The sequence below is a fragment of the Arachis ipaensis genome, chromosome B1 (assembly GCF_059453495.1).
Source record: "Arachis ipaensis isolate K30076 ecotype BB chromosome B1, ASM5945349v1, whole genome shotgun sequence".
NCBI classification, from domain to species: domain Eukaryota; kingdom Viridiplantae; phylum Streptophyta; class Magnoliopsida; order Fabales; family Fabaceae; genus Arachis; species Arachis ipaensis.
The window spans coordinates 132,824,727-132,838,049 of NC_142436.1; the positions used below are offsets into that span (position 1 = coordinate 132,824,727).

Here is a 13,323-nt window from a genome sequence, read left to right on the forward strand (position 1 = left end):
TTGGCTAAGCCAGTAACGAAGATAGTGGGTGATTGTCACGGGTCACCTTTTCATTCTGACTTAACTGAGTTAAGTACGAGAGTATATCTTGGAGAAGAAGTAAGCATGAATTGAAAGAGAAATAATAGTACTTGCATTAATTCATGAAGAACAGCAGAGCTCCGCACCTTAATCTATGAGGTGTAGAAACTCCACCGTAGAAAATACATAAGAGAAAAATGTCTTGGCATTGCCGTGTGGCCAGCCTCCAAATGTGAAAAATGGCATAAGATTCTAAAGGTATGAATACAATAGAAAAGACTAGTATTTATACTAAACTAGTTACTAAGGATTACAGAAAATAAGTAACTAAGTACAGATAGTGCAGAAATCCACTTCCGGAGTCCACTTGGTGTGTGCTTCGGCTGAGCATTGAACTTTACACGTGCATAGGCCTTTTCTAGAGTTAAATACCAGCTTGGATGCCAGTTTGGGCGTTTAACTCCAGTTCTGGTGCCAGTTCCGGCGTTTTACGCCGGAAAAGGGTCTCTGGCTGGCGTGTAAACGCAAGTTTGGGCCATTAAATCTCGGGCAAAGTATGGACTATTATACATTGCTGGAAAGCCCAAGATGTCTACTTTCCAAAGCAATTGAGAGCGCGCCAATTAGGCTTCTATAGCTCCAGAAAATCCACTTCGAATACAGGAGGGTCAGAATCCAATAGCATCTGCAGTCCTTTCTCAGCCTCTGAATCAGACTTTTGCTCAGGTCCCTCAATTTCAGCCAGAAAATACCTGAAATTATAGAAAAACACACAAACTCATAGTAAAGTCCAGAAATGTGATTTTTGCATAAAAACTAATAAAAATATAATAAAAAGTAACTAAAACATGCTAAAAACTACCTAAAAACAATGCCAAAAAGCGTATAAATTATCCGCTCATCAGACATCTTAAATTCATTAATTGGGTTCCTATCCTATCTTTAAAAGTACTTGGATCTCCTACAAAATTTTTAATAATGGTATAAATTAATGTGGATGTAGCATATTGTGACTGATCTTCTGTTTTAATGCTATTTAAAATTAATTCTTTTTCTTGGATACTGAGAAAATTATCCCACCATCTTTTTAATTATCCTGTAAAGCCTTGGGTGTAACACCCTACCATACAGAGTCTTATGCTTAAGTCATAATTCAGAGATGGCAAGGTATTACGACCTCTAAAACAAAAATTTAGTACGTATAGTAGTATGAATAATTGATTATAACTAGGAGCCTTTGCAGAAAAAGGGGTAAACAAAAACCGTAACTCGAACGCGCAACACTCCGATCGATAACGTAACGAGCAAGGGATAAGCTAACGCAAGATCATATATACAAAGGAGTGTCACAAACAGGAATATCAAGACTCAAAATTCGGTTGCGAAGATGACCGGTCCGAGCATAATAATATATACAAATAATAAAATAAGGAAAACCCCAAAGGAAACCCAAAGGGACACAAATACATAAAACCTATTCTCCAAAGTCCCCTCTAGAAGGAGTCATCACAGTGTATTATTCAATGGAGATAAAAGTATCTAAAAAAGATATATAAATCAAAATAGAGTCCCGAGAACAAGGATCTTCGCTAATCCAGAAGTCTCCAGCATGCCTTAACGAGAAGCCTCGCGTCCTGCATCTGAAAACCACAAAATCCGCATGGGTGAGAACCAGAGGTCCCCAGTACGGTAACAGCTTCCACATATATAATACATAATAATAGAGGAAAGCCGAAGGCAATCCTAGAACTTCCTCCAAATAATATCAAAGCTTATAAACAAGCTAAACCGTAAGTGGCAACTGACTAAAGATCCTTCAGTCTAACTAATACTTCCCTTTCCAATTCCTTCAGACCTCCCAACCACCAGCAGGAGTATAATATAGCAACCACAGTTATATCAAACAAGAGATATACAAATAAGAACAATTAAGGCATTTAGGCAATTAGCAAGTAATATGCAGTCAAATAGGCAATCTCAAACAATTCATGTAGTATGCTTATGATGCATGCCTGTCCCTAGTGGCTGATGATATCATCTGTCGGTTATAGAGCCAACCCGACAAGTCCTGGTAGCTAACCATTGGACTGTCCCTCTGTCGTGCATCCCCAACTCGAGTTATACTCATCATAAACTTGATCATAATCATGATCCATATCCATCACCCTCACTGGTGAATATTTATCCATCACCATCACTGGTGAATATTTATGGGGGCGAGCTCATCCGGGCCTTTCACAGTGCCCGGCCACACTTACGACATTGGGTTAACAGAGCTTCGAGTCTCAACCTGGAGCACATGGTGGCTAGCCATTGCTACTACCCAGGGAAACCCTCATCTCCAATGGTGGAAGTGCAAACATTCACAATTCAATCAACAGCATATATGCATTTATACTTGGCCATAAACATGGCTCCGCCGTAACACGGCAATAATCTAGCCATCCGGCTCACGGTTAAATCCATAACCAGCCAATTCATTAACAATTACGGCCCTTCGGCCCATGGCACAACAAGCACTTCCACCGCCATTCTCCGCATCTCACATAATCATCTTTGATCATCAATGATCATTCATTTTTCCCCTTGCTTCACTCGCAAGTTACCACATTCACTAGCCCTTTTCCTCATGCTAGGCATATCATAATGATTCAAGACATAAGTGGTGAGATCGGAGGCTTAGAAGTATGAAATTTGGCTTTTAAAACTCAAAAATCAACTTTGGGATGAAAACAGGTCCACGCGTACGCGCACTCCACGCGCACGCGCGGATGGCCTTAAAGCTCATCGACGCGCAAGCGTCATACGCGCGAACGCGCGGGTTGAAAATTAGCCAAACGACGCGCATGCGTCAGCCACGCGTACGCGTGGGTACTCTTGCGCCCCAGGCACAAAACTGGCACAACTCTGGCACAACTCTCTGGAAAATGGCTGGGCATTGGGTGCAGCACATTCGGCGCGCCCGCGCACATCACGCGCACGCGTGGATGGCGTTTCCTGGAAGAACGGCGCGTATGCGCCAAGTGCGCCTACGCGCGGAGGGTCATTCTGCTAAAAATTTTCTAAGTTAAAAGCTGCAGAATTTACAGATTCAACCCCCAATCTTCCGACGGACATAACTTCCTCATTTTAAATCGTTTTTCACCCGTTCTTCGAACGGCATGGACATCCCGGATCCAATTTCATTTCTAAACAGATTTGGCTCAAATCAGAGATCCGTAGCCCAAGTTATGTCCCGTCAAAGTATGCCCAAAAACCATGTTTTCATTCAAAACCACAAAGTGCCATTTTCAAAACAAGTCACTTTCAACTCTTTTCAAAATCAATCAAAACATGCCAATTTCATCCATTTTCTTTGAAATCAATCAAAATGTACCAAAATCAACATCAAGCCATCCTCAACTCACACATTGACATTTTACCCAAAATTTCCAAAACCACATCCAACCATTTTAACACTTCTCAATCAAATGGCTAAAGGACAAACACAATATCATGTCATACATCCTTCCTCATCCCAATTTCCAATAATACCATTTCCAATCAACCATCATTATACATGATCAACATCATACTCACCATCAACATGGTACCACCCATCAATTCAACCTCAATCATCCATCAAGCATATATCACAACATGCATTTCTCATATACCACACAATCAAGGCATCAATATTCATAATCACATATATGAACACATCATATATCTCAACCATTCAACCACATCAACAATCCAATGCCTATCTTAGGGCCTCTAGCCTAAGTATTTCCTACCACATTACATATTAGATACGGGAAACCGAAACCATACCTTAGCCGATTTCCCAAGCTCAACCGGAGCACTTCCAAACCACTTGTCCACAAGCTCTCAAGGTATCAACACCTCCAAGAACAGATTTTATCACACAAAACCCCCTTTCAAGCTTTCCAAAATCACCAATCAAGCTCCAATATTCACATATACACAACCTAAGCCACAATCATCATACCCATACACAACATCTCAATACCCAAACATCATAGAATCAACAAATTACACTAGGGTTGAGAATCTTACCACACCCAAGGTCCAAGGAGACAAGATTAACCTTCTCCTTCAAGAGAGTTGGGTCCTATAACATCAAAGAACCCAAAATCTCAACATTTCACCCATGAAACTCGAAATCAAGGGCTGGAATTTCGAACAGTAAAACGTGGCTTACTTCAAGATTGATTGTATGGGTTTTGTAGAGCTCTCCGCGGTGAACGCGTGGCCGCAAACGGAGCGGCAATCGGAGCTCTAGATCAAAAGTTATGGTGGTTTGAAGATCAACCAAGGGAGAGAACTTGAGAGAGTGTTCTTCCCCCCTCCATATTGATTTTCAGCGTGTTTGAGAGAGTTGTGAGGAGAGAGAATGCTGAAAACTAGGGTTTTGGTTTAGTTTAGTTGGGCCAAGGGCCCACTTTGGGTCCGGTTGGCCCGGTTTAGCCCGTTCGGTCTAATCTTGGTCCGATTTCTATAAAATTGGTACCGAAATTCTCGTCTCAATCTCCTCTATCATATTTAGCCATAAAAATAACATTTTTGGCTTTTCTAGAATAAATTCTCATTTATGGGTTAATTAGCCGTTAATTAACCGGGTCTTACATTCTACCCACCTAATTGGGAATTTTGCCCACAAAATTCAAATTCAATTACTTGAGAATAAATGCGGATAATCCGTTCGCATCTCCGAATCAAGTTCCCAAGTGTGTTCCTCAACACCGCCTCGACTCCAAGCCACTTTGACTAATGAAACCTCTTTTCCACGCAATTGTTTGATACTAGTATCATCAATTCTGACTAGAGCCACTGGAAGCGTCAAATCTTCCCTTAACTGAACCGATTCGGGTTCTAACACATGGCTAGCATCAGGGGTGTACTTCCGAAGCTGCGACACGTGAAATACGTCGTGCAGGTTCGAAAGATGAGGTGGTAGGGCCACCCGATACGCCACCGGTCCAATCCTCTCCAGGATCTGAAATGGACCAATGTATCGAGGATTCAACTTCTTCGCTTTAATCGCCCTACCTACTCCTGTGGTCGGAGTAACCTTCAGGAAAACATGATCTCCTGCCTCGAATTCCAAGGGCTTCCGCCTCTGATCGGCGTAACTCTTCTGGCGACTCTGCGCCGTAAGCATCCTATCTCGGATTTTCTTGACTTGTTCTGTGGTCTCAGCTATCATTTCCGGCCCCAACAAGCCTTTTTCTCCAGCTTCATACCAACATAGCAGAGATTGACATTTCCTCCCATACAATGCCTCATAAGGAGCCATTCCGATGCTCGCATGGTAACTATTATTGTATGCAAACTCCACTAACGGCATATACCGATCCCAACTCGCCGGTTGGTCCAAAACACAAGCTCTCAACATATCCTCTAGTGTTTGGATCGTCCTCTCGGATTGACCATCTGTTTGAGGATGGTAAGCTGTACTCAAGCTTAATCGGGTTCCAAAAGCTTTCTGAAATGCACCCCAGAATCTCGAAGTAAAACGAGGATCTCTATCAGAGATTATAGTAGCAGGTACACCATGAAGTCTCACAATTTCCTTTATGTATAACCGTGCTAGCTCCTCAAGGGTATAAGTCATCCGAACGGGTAAAAAGTGAGCTGACTTCGTCAGTCGGTCCACGATCACCCAGATAGCATCAAAACCAGTCCTAGTCCTTGGCAATCCCGACACAAAGTCCATTGCAATACTTTCCCACTTCCATTGCGGAATCTCTAAAGGTTGCAACATCCCGGAAGGTCTTTGATGTTCAATCTTTACCTTTTGACAAGTTAAGCACTTTGAAACATATTCCGCCACATCATTCTTCATACCCGGCCACCAAAACATCGCCTTTAAATCATGGTACATCTTAGTACTTCCCGGGTGAATGGAGAATCCGCTTTTGTGTGCCTCCTTTAAGATATCTTGCCTCAAAGTACCAACATCCGGCACAATGATCCTACCCTTGAATCTCCATAACCCATCTTTTTCTTCCGACACTCTCCACTGTTTTCCTTGCTCGATAGCCGGTAACACCTTCCATAACGCTTCATCATTTTCATGAGCCTTTAGGAGTTCGGACTTAAAGTCACTTGAGATTTCTAATCGGCTCAAACACAAGGTTCCAGATACTTCTCGAGCACCAATTTTTAGACTCTCGAATCCCTTGAGCAACTTCTCCTCTTGAAGCATCATCCAAGACGCATATAACGACTTCCGACTTAACGCATCCGCCACTACATTCGCCTTTCCTGGATGGTAATTCAACTCAAAGTCGTAGTCCTTCAATAATTCCATCCACCTTCTCTGCCTCATATTAAGCTCTTTCTGATCAAAGAGATATTTCAAGCTCTTATGATCGGAGAAGACTTGGAACTTAACCCCATAGAGATAATGCCTCCACACCTTCAAGGCAAACACGACCGCAGCGAGTTCCAGATCGTGCGTAGGGTAACTAACTTCATGAGGTCTCAATTGCCGTGAGGCATACGCCACCACATTATGATGCTGCATCAGCACGCATCCTAGACCCTTTAGTGAGGCATCACAGTACACCTCAAAAGGCTCGTTCGGCTCAGGTAACACTAACACAGGTGCAGTGGTCAACTTTTTCTTCAATGCCTGAAAGCTCTCTTCACACTCAGGAGTCCAAACAAACGGAGTGTCTTTGCGGGTTAATTTTGTCAACGGCAAGGCTAATTGCGAAAAGCCTTTGATGAACCTTCGATAATAGCCAGCTAAACCCAGAAAACTCCTTATCTCAGTCACTGTGGTTGGTTGCCTCCAATCCATCACAGCTTCCACCTTGGATGGATCTACGGCTATTCCCTCCTTACTCACCACGTGACCCAAAAACTTTACCTCACTCTTCCAAAACTCACACTTAGACAGTTTCGCATAGAGTTTCTTCTCCTTTAAAATCTGCAACACGGTCCGCAAGTGTTCCGCATGCTCTTCTTCAGTCTTGGAGTAAATCAGTATGTCGTCAATGAAGACAACAACGAATTTATCCAGAAACGGACGGAATACTCTATTCATGTAATCCATAAACACTGCAGGAGCGTTCGTCAACCCAAAAGACATCACTGTGTACTCGTAATGACCATAACGAGTCCTAAAAGCGGTCTTAGGGATATCCTCGCCCCTCACCCTTATCTGGTGATAACCGGATCGCAAATCGATCTTGGAGAAAACCCCAGCTCCTTGTAACTGATCCATGAGATCATCAATCCTCGACAATGGGTACTTATTCTTTATGGTGACCTTGTTCAGCTGCTTGTAATCCACACAGAGCCGCATACTTCCATCTTTCTTCTTTACCAGTAACACTGGAGCACCCCACGGGGAAACACTTGGTCGGATAAAGTTCTTACCCAACAATTCCTCTAACTGAGACTTTAGCTCGGCCATCTCTAACGGTGACATCCTATAAGGAGCACTTGAGATTGGTCCCGCCCCAGGCACCAACTCAATAGCAAACTCGACCTCTCGGTTAGGTGAAAATTCCTCAATATCATCGGGAAACACTTCCGAAAACTCACACACTACCGGAATCTGATCCAACCTTTGATCATCACCCGAAACACCAGCGGTTAACAACAGGATACCCTGACATTCGATTCCAGAACAGTTCACCATCATCGAATTCAAGTAATAATTATTCACCACAACCGGCCCTTCTGTATCCTCTGGCATAAAGTACACCGACTTTGTAGAACAATCGAGCAGGACATGGTTCTCAGATAACCAGTCCAATTCCAAGATAAGATAAAGACCGATCATCGGTAAGCAGATTAAATTATGGACAAAATCACGCTGCTTGAACCTAAACGAAACTTTCGGGCATCCTAGCCTAGTTACCATGGCTTCATGGGTAGCATTATACACTTTTAAGTCATAACCTAAGGTTACGATCTTCAATCCTAACTCATGGGCTTTCTCAAATGCAATAAATGAATGCGATGCTCCCGAATCAAATAAAGCATTTAAAGTTTGACCAGCCATTTCACAGTTACCTCGAATGAGAGTCTCAGATCCTTCTGCACCCACAGCTGAGGTGGTGAACACCCGACCAGTCTGTTGTGCTTTCCCAGCACATTGCTTTTGCTTCTCCGGACAACTTGCGGCTTTATGCCCCGCCTTTCCACAATTGTAGCACAAACCCCATCCGGCCTTGCATGGTACACCCGGATGGTGACTCCCACACCTAGTACAAGCTTGATCATTTTGAGGCTGCTTCTCAAACTTTTTCCCTTGGGAGTAGTTGTTGTTGGGCTTCCTAAAAGAACCTCCCCTCTTAAAGGGTGGACCTCTAGGTGCAAAGCTCTTCCCTCGGTTCTGTGGGAATGATCCTTTGTGACTTCCTTTCTCAACGGTTGCCCTCTTCACGCACTCTTCAGCGACCCTACACTTGTCCACCAACTCGGAGAAAGTCCTAATCTCCATTGGTCCCACTGAACTGAAAATATCGCTCCGGAGTCCTCCTTCGTACTTAACACACTTCCATTCCTCATATTCCACCGGAGTCCCTTGACACATACGAGAGAATCTGAACAGCTCCTCAAACTTGTCAGTATACTCAGATACGGACATAGTACCCTGCTTCAGCTGCAACAATTCAAGCTCCTTGGCCGTCCTAGCAGAAGTCGGAAAGTACTTCTTATAGAACTCCTCTTGGAAAACATCCCAGGTGATGTAATCATCACCCTGCTGCAGGAGACGATGGATACCTTGCCACCAATGCGACGCTTCACCTGTGAGCATATAAGTAGCGAACTCGACACGCTGTCCTTCAGGTACCACTTGTGCTTGCAGTGCTCGCTCTATAGCCTGAAACCATGTATCGGCCTCAGTCGGGCTAGTAGTTCCCTTGAACTTAGGTGGATTAACCTTCAAAAAGTTTGCCAGTGTCATCGGGCCCTGAACTCCACCTCCGTCATTACCACGGTTGTTCATCTGTTGGCCAAGAGCCTCGGCAGTGGCTTGCATAGCAGCAGCCATGTTCTCCAACGCAGTCATAAAGTTCACCGGGTCATTAGGGTTAGTCTCCAGCGCACGAGCATTATTACGACTCCTCCCACGACCTCTACCGCGTCCATGAGGCGCCATCTGGTTCCTATACACACCAAACAATCGATATTAAGTTGATCAGTCTCAATATCGGAAGTTTAGTGCTTCAAAGTCCCAAATGCATGCTCATGAACGTTTATGCCAATTATATCAAGCAGATATACTAACAGCACATGACACACATACAGAGAATGCACAGAAGCATAGTCAGTCCATTCCTCAGGCTCTACAGGAACGAACTGCTCTGATACCATAATGTAACACCCTACCATACAGAGTCTTATGCTTAAGTCATAATTCAGAGATGGCAAGGTATTACGACCTCTAAAACAAAAATTTAGTACGTATAGTAGTATGAATAATTGATTATAACTAGGAGCCTTTGCAGAAAAAGGGGTAAACAAAAACCGTAACTCGAACGCGCAACACTCCGATCGATAACGTAACGAGCAAGGGATAAGCTAACGCAAGATCATATATACAAAGGAGTGTCACAAACAGGAATATCAAGACTCAAAATTCGGTTGCGAAGATGACCGGTCCGAGCATAATAATATATACAAATAATAAAATAAGGAAAACCCCAAAGGAAACCCAAAGGGACACAAATACATAAAACCTATTCTCCAAAGTCCCCTCTAGAAGGAGTCATCACAGTGTATTATTCAATGGAGATAAAAGTATCTAAAAAAGATATATAAATCAAAATAGAGTCCCGAGAACAAGGATCTTCGCTAATCCAGAAGTCTCCAGCATGCCTTAACGAGAAGCCTCGCGTCCTGCATCTGAAAACCACAAAATCCGCATGGGTGAGAACCAGAGGTCCCCAGTACGGTAACAGCTTCCACATATATAATACATAATAATAGAGGAAAGCCGAAGGCAATCCTAGAACTTCCTCCAAATAATATCAAAGCTTATAAACAAGCTAAACCGTAAGTGGCAACTGACTAAAGATCCTTCAGTCTAACTAATACTTCCCTTTCCAATTCCTTCAGACCTCCCAACCACCAGCAGGAGTATAATATAGCAACCACAGTTATATCAAACAAGAGATATACAAATAAGAACAATTAAGGCATTTAGGCAATTAGCAAGTAATATGCAGTCAAATAGGCAATCTCAAACAATTCATGTAGTATGCTTATGATGCATGCCTGTCCCTAGTGGCTGATGATATCATCTGTCGGTTATAGAGCCAACCCGACAAGTCCTGGTAGCTAACCATTGGACTGTCCCTCTGTCGTGCATCCCCAACTCGAGTTATACTCATCATAAACTTGATCATAATCATGATCCATATCCATCACCCTCACTGGTGAATATTTATCCATCACCATCACTGGTGAATATTTATGGGGGCGAGCTCATCCGGGCCTTTCACAGTGCCCGGCCACACTTACGACATTGGGTTAACAGAGCTTCGAGTCTCAACCTGGAGCACATGGTGGCTAGCCATTGCTACTACCCAGGGAAACCCTCATCTCCAATGGTGGAAGTGCAAACATTCACAATTCAATCAACAGCATATATGCATTTATACTTGGCCATAAACATGGCTCCGCCGTAACACGGCAATAATCTAGCCATCCGGCTCACGGTTAAATCCATAACCAGCCAATTCATTAACAATTACGGCCCTTCGGCCCATGGCACAACAAGCACTTCCACCGCCATTCTCCGCATCTCACATAATCATCTTTGATCATCAATGATCATTCATTTTTCCCCTTGCTTCACTCGCAAGTTACCACATTCACTAGCCCTTTTCCTCATGCTAGGCATATCATAATGATTCAAGACATAAGTGGTGAGATCGGAGGCTTAGAAGTATGAAATTTGGCTTTTAAAACTCAAAAATCAACTTTGGGATGAAAACAGGTCCACGCGTACGCGCACTCCACGCGCACGCGCGGATGGCCTTAAAGCTCATCGACGCGCAAGCGTCATACGCGCGAACGCGCGGGTTGAAAATTAGCCAAACGACGCGCATGCGTCAGCCACGCGTACGCGTGGGTACTCTTGCGCCCCAGGCACAAAACTGGCACAACTCTGGCACAACTCTCTGGAAAATGGCTGGGCATTGGGTGCAGCACATTCGGCGCGCCCGCGCACATCACGCGCACGCGTGGATGGCGTTTCCTGGAAGAACGGCGCGTATGCGCCAAGTGCGCCTACACGCGGAGGGTCATTCTGCTAAAAATTTTCTAAGTTAAAAGCTGCAGAATTTACAGATTCAACCCCCAATCTTCCGACGGACATAACTTCCTCATTTTAAATCGTTTTTCACCCGTTCTTCGAACGGCATGGACATCCCGGATCCAATTTCATTTCTAAACAGATTTGGCTCAAATCAGAGATCCGTAGCCCAAGTTATGTCCCGTCAAAGTATGCCCAAAAACCATGTTTTCATTCAAAACCACAAAGTGCCATTTTCAAAACAAGTCACTTTCAACTCTTTTCAAAATCAATCAAAACATGCCAATTTCATCCATTTTCTTTGAAATCAATCAAAATGTACCAAAATCAACATCAAGCCATCCTCAACTCACACATTGACATTTTACCCAAAATTTCCAAAACCACATCCAACCATTTTAACACTTCTCAATCAAATGGCTAAAGGACAAACACAATATCATGTCATACATCCTTCCTCATCCCAATTTCCAATAATACCATTTCCAATCAACCATCATTATACATGATCAACATCATACTCACCATCAACATGGTACCACCCATCAATTCAACCTCAATCATCCATCAAGCATATATCACAACATGCATTTCTCATATACCACACAATCAAGGCATCAATATTCATAATCACATATATGAACACATCATATATCTCAACCATTCAACCACATCAACAATCCAATGCCTATCTTAGGGCCTCTAGCCTAAGTATTTCCTACCACATTACATATTAGATACGGGAAACCGAAACCATACCTTAGCCGATTTCCCAAGCTCAACCGGAGCACTTCCAAACCACTTGTCCACAAGCTCTCAAGGTATCAACACCTCCAAGAACAGATTTTATCACACAAAACCCCCTTTCAAGCTTTCCAAAATCACCAATCAAGCTCCAATATTCACATATACACAACCTAAGCCACAATCATCATACCCATACACAACATCTCAATACCCAAACATCATAGAATCAACAAATTACACTAGGGTTGAGAATCTTACCACACCCAAGGTCCAAGGAGACAAGATTAACCTTCTCCTTCAAGAGAGTTGGGTCCTATAACATCAAAGAACCCAAAATCTCAACATTTCACCCATGAAACTCGAAATCAAGGGCTGGAATTTCGAACAGTAAAACGTGGCTTACTTCAAGATTGATTGTATGGGTTTTGTAGAGCTCTCCGCGGTGAACGCGTGGCCGCAAACGGAGCGGCAATCGGAGCTCTAGATCAAAAGTTATGGTGGTTTGAAGATCAACCAAGGGAGAGAACTTGAGAGAGTGTTCTTCCCCCCTCCATATTGATTTTCAGCGTGTTTGAGAGAGTTGTGAGGAGAGAGAATGCTGAAAACTAGGGTTTTGGTTTAGTTTAGTTGGGCCAAGGGCCCACTTTGGGTCCGGTTGGCCCGGTTTAGCCCGTTCGGTCTAATCTTGGTCCGATTTCTATAAAATTGGTACCGAAATTCTCGTCTCAATCTCCTCTATCATATTTAGCCATAAAAATAACATTTTTGGCTTTTCTAGAATAAATTCTCATTTATGGGTTAATTAGCCGTTAATTAACCGGGTCTTACATTGGGTTAATATGATTGCTGCCTCTTTAACAGAAGCTTTTCTCATCTTATAAGTAGTTGCGGCCATAGTCATATTACACATTTGATCTAAAATAGCTTGTTCACTTAATCCATGTATATTCCATTCTACTAAGTCTGATCCGGAAAAACGATCTTGTACTAATTGCGTTCTTTCTTCTAAGCCTACATCTACTGGTGATGATCTAGAATAATAATTTCTTATTTTATGATAATCTCTTTTATGAGATGTTTTATTTATTTCTAATTCTCCTTTATTTTTTAATGTATTAATCTTTATTTTTCCTAGACTAATACTTCTAAGTTTTTCTTTTAATTCATCAACTTCTGCTTCTACTTTAGATTTTAAATTAATATTATCCAAACTTTGTAATTTATATATAGGTTTTTCTATAATTTTTTCTACTTTAATTGTTTTTTTT

The 13,323-nt window shown here is 42.7% G+C and overlaps 1 protein-coding gene across 1 annotated transcript; it reads right to left on the reverse strand.

Annotated features, from left to right (window-relative positions):
- Positions 1-1,635: 1,635 nt before the first annotated feature.
- LOC148578429 (uncharacterized) lies at positions 1,636-9,148 on the reverse strand. Its single transcript, XM_088501251.1, has 2 exons — positions 8,056-9,148; positions 1,636-1,661 (listed from the first exon to the last, which is right to left on the reverse strand). Exons 1-2 carry the CDS (start codon positions 9,146-9,148, stop codon positions 1,636-1,638), a joined length of 1,119 nt encoding a protein of 372 aa, XP_088357377.1.
- Positions 9,149-13,323: the final 4,175 nt, after the last annotated feature.

Excerpts from the sequence above, each read along its gene's own strand:
- LOC148578429 (XM_088501251.1), bottom strand. The coding sequence starts at position 9,148 with ATGGCGCCTCATGGACGCGGTAGAGGTCGTGGGAGGAGTCGTAATAAT. Across the intron at positions 1,662-8,055 it reads ATCTGAGACTCTCATTCGAG|ATGCAGGACGCGAGGCTTCT; the intron begins GTAACTGTGAAA and ends TGTGGTTTTCAG.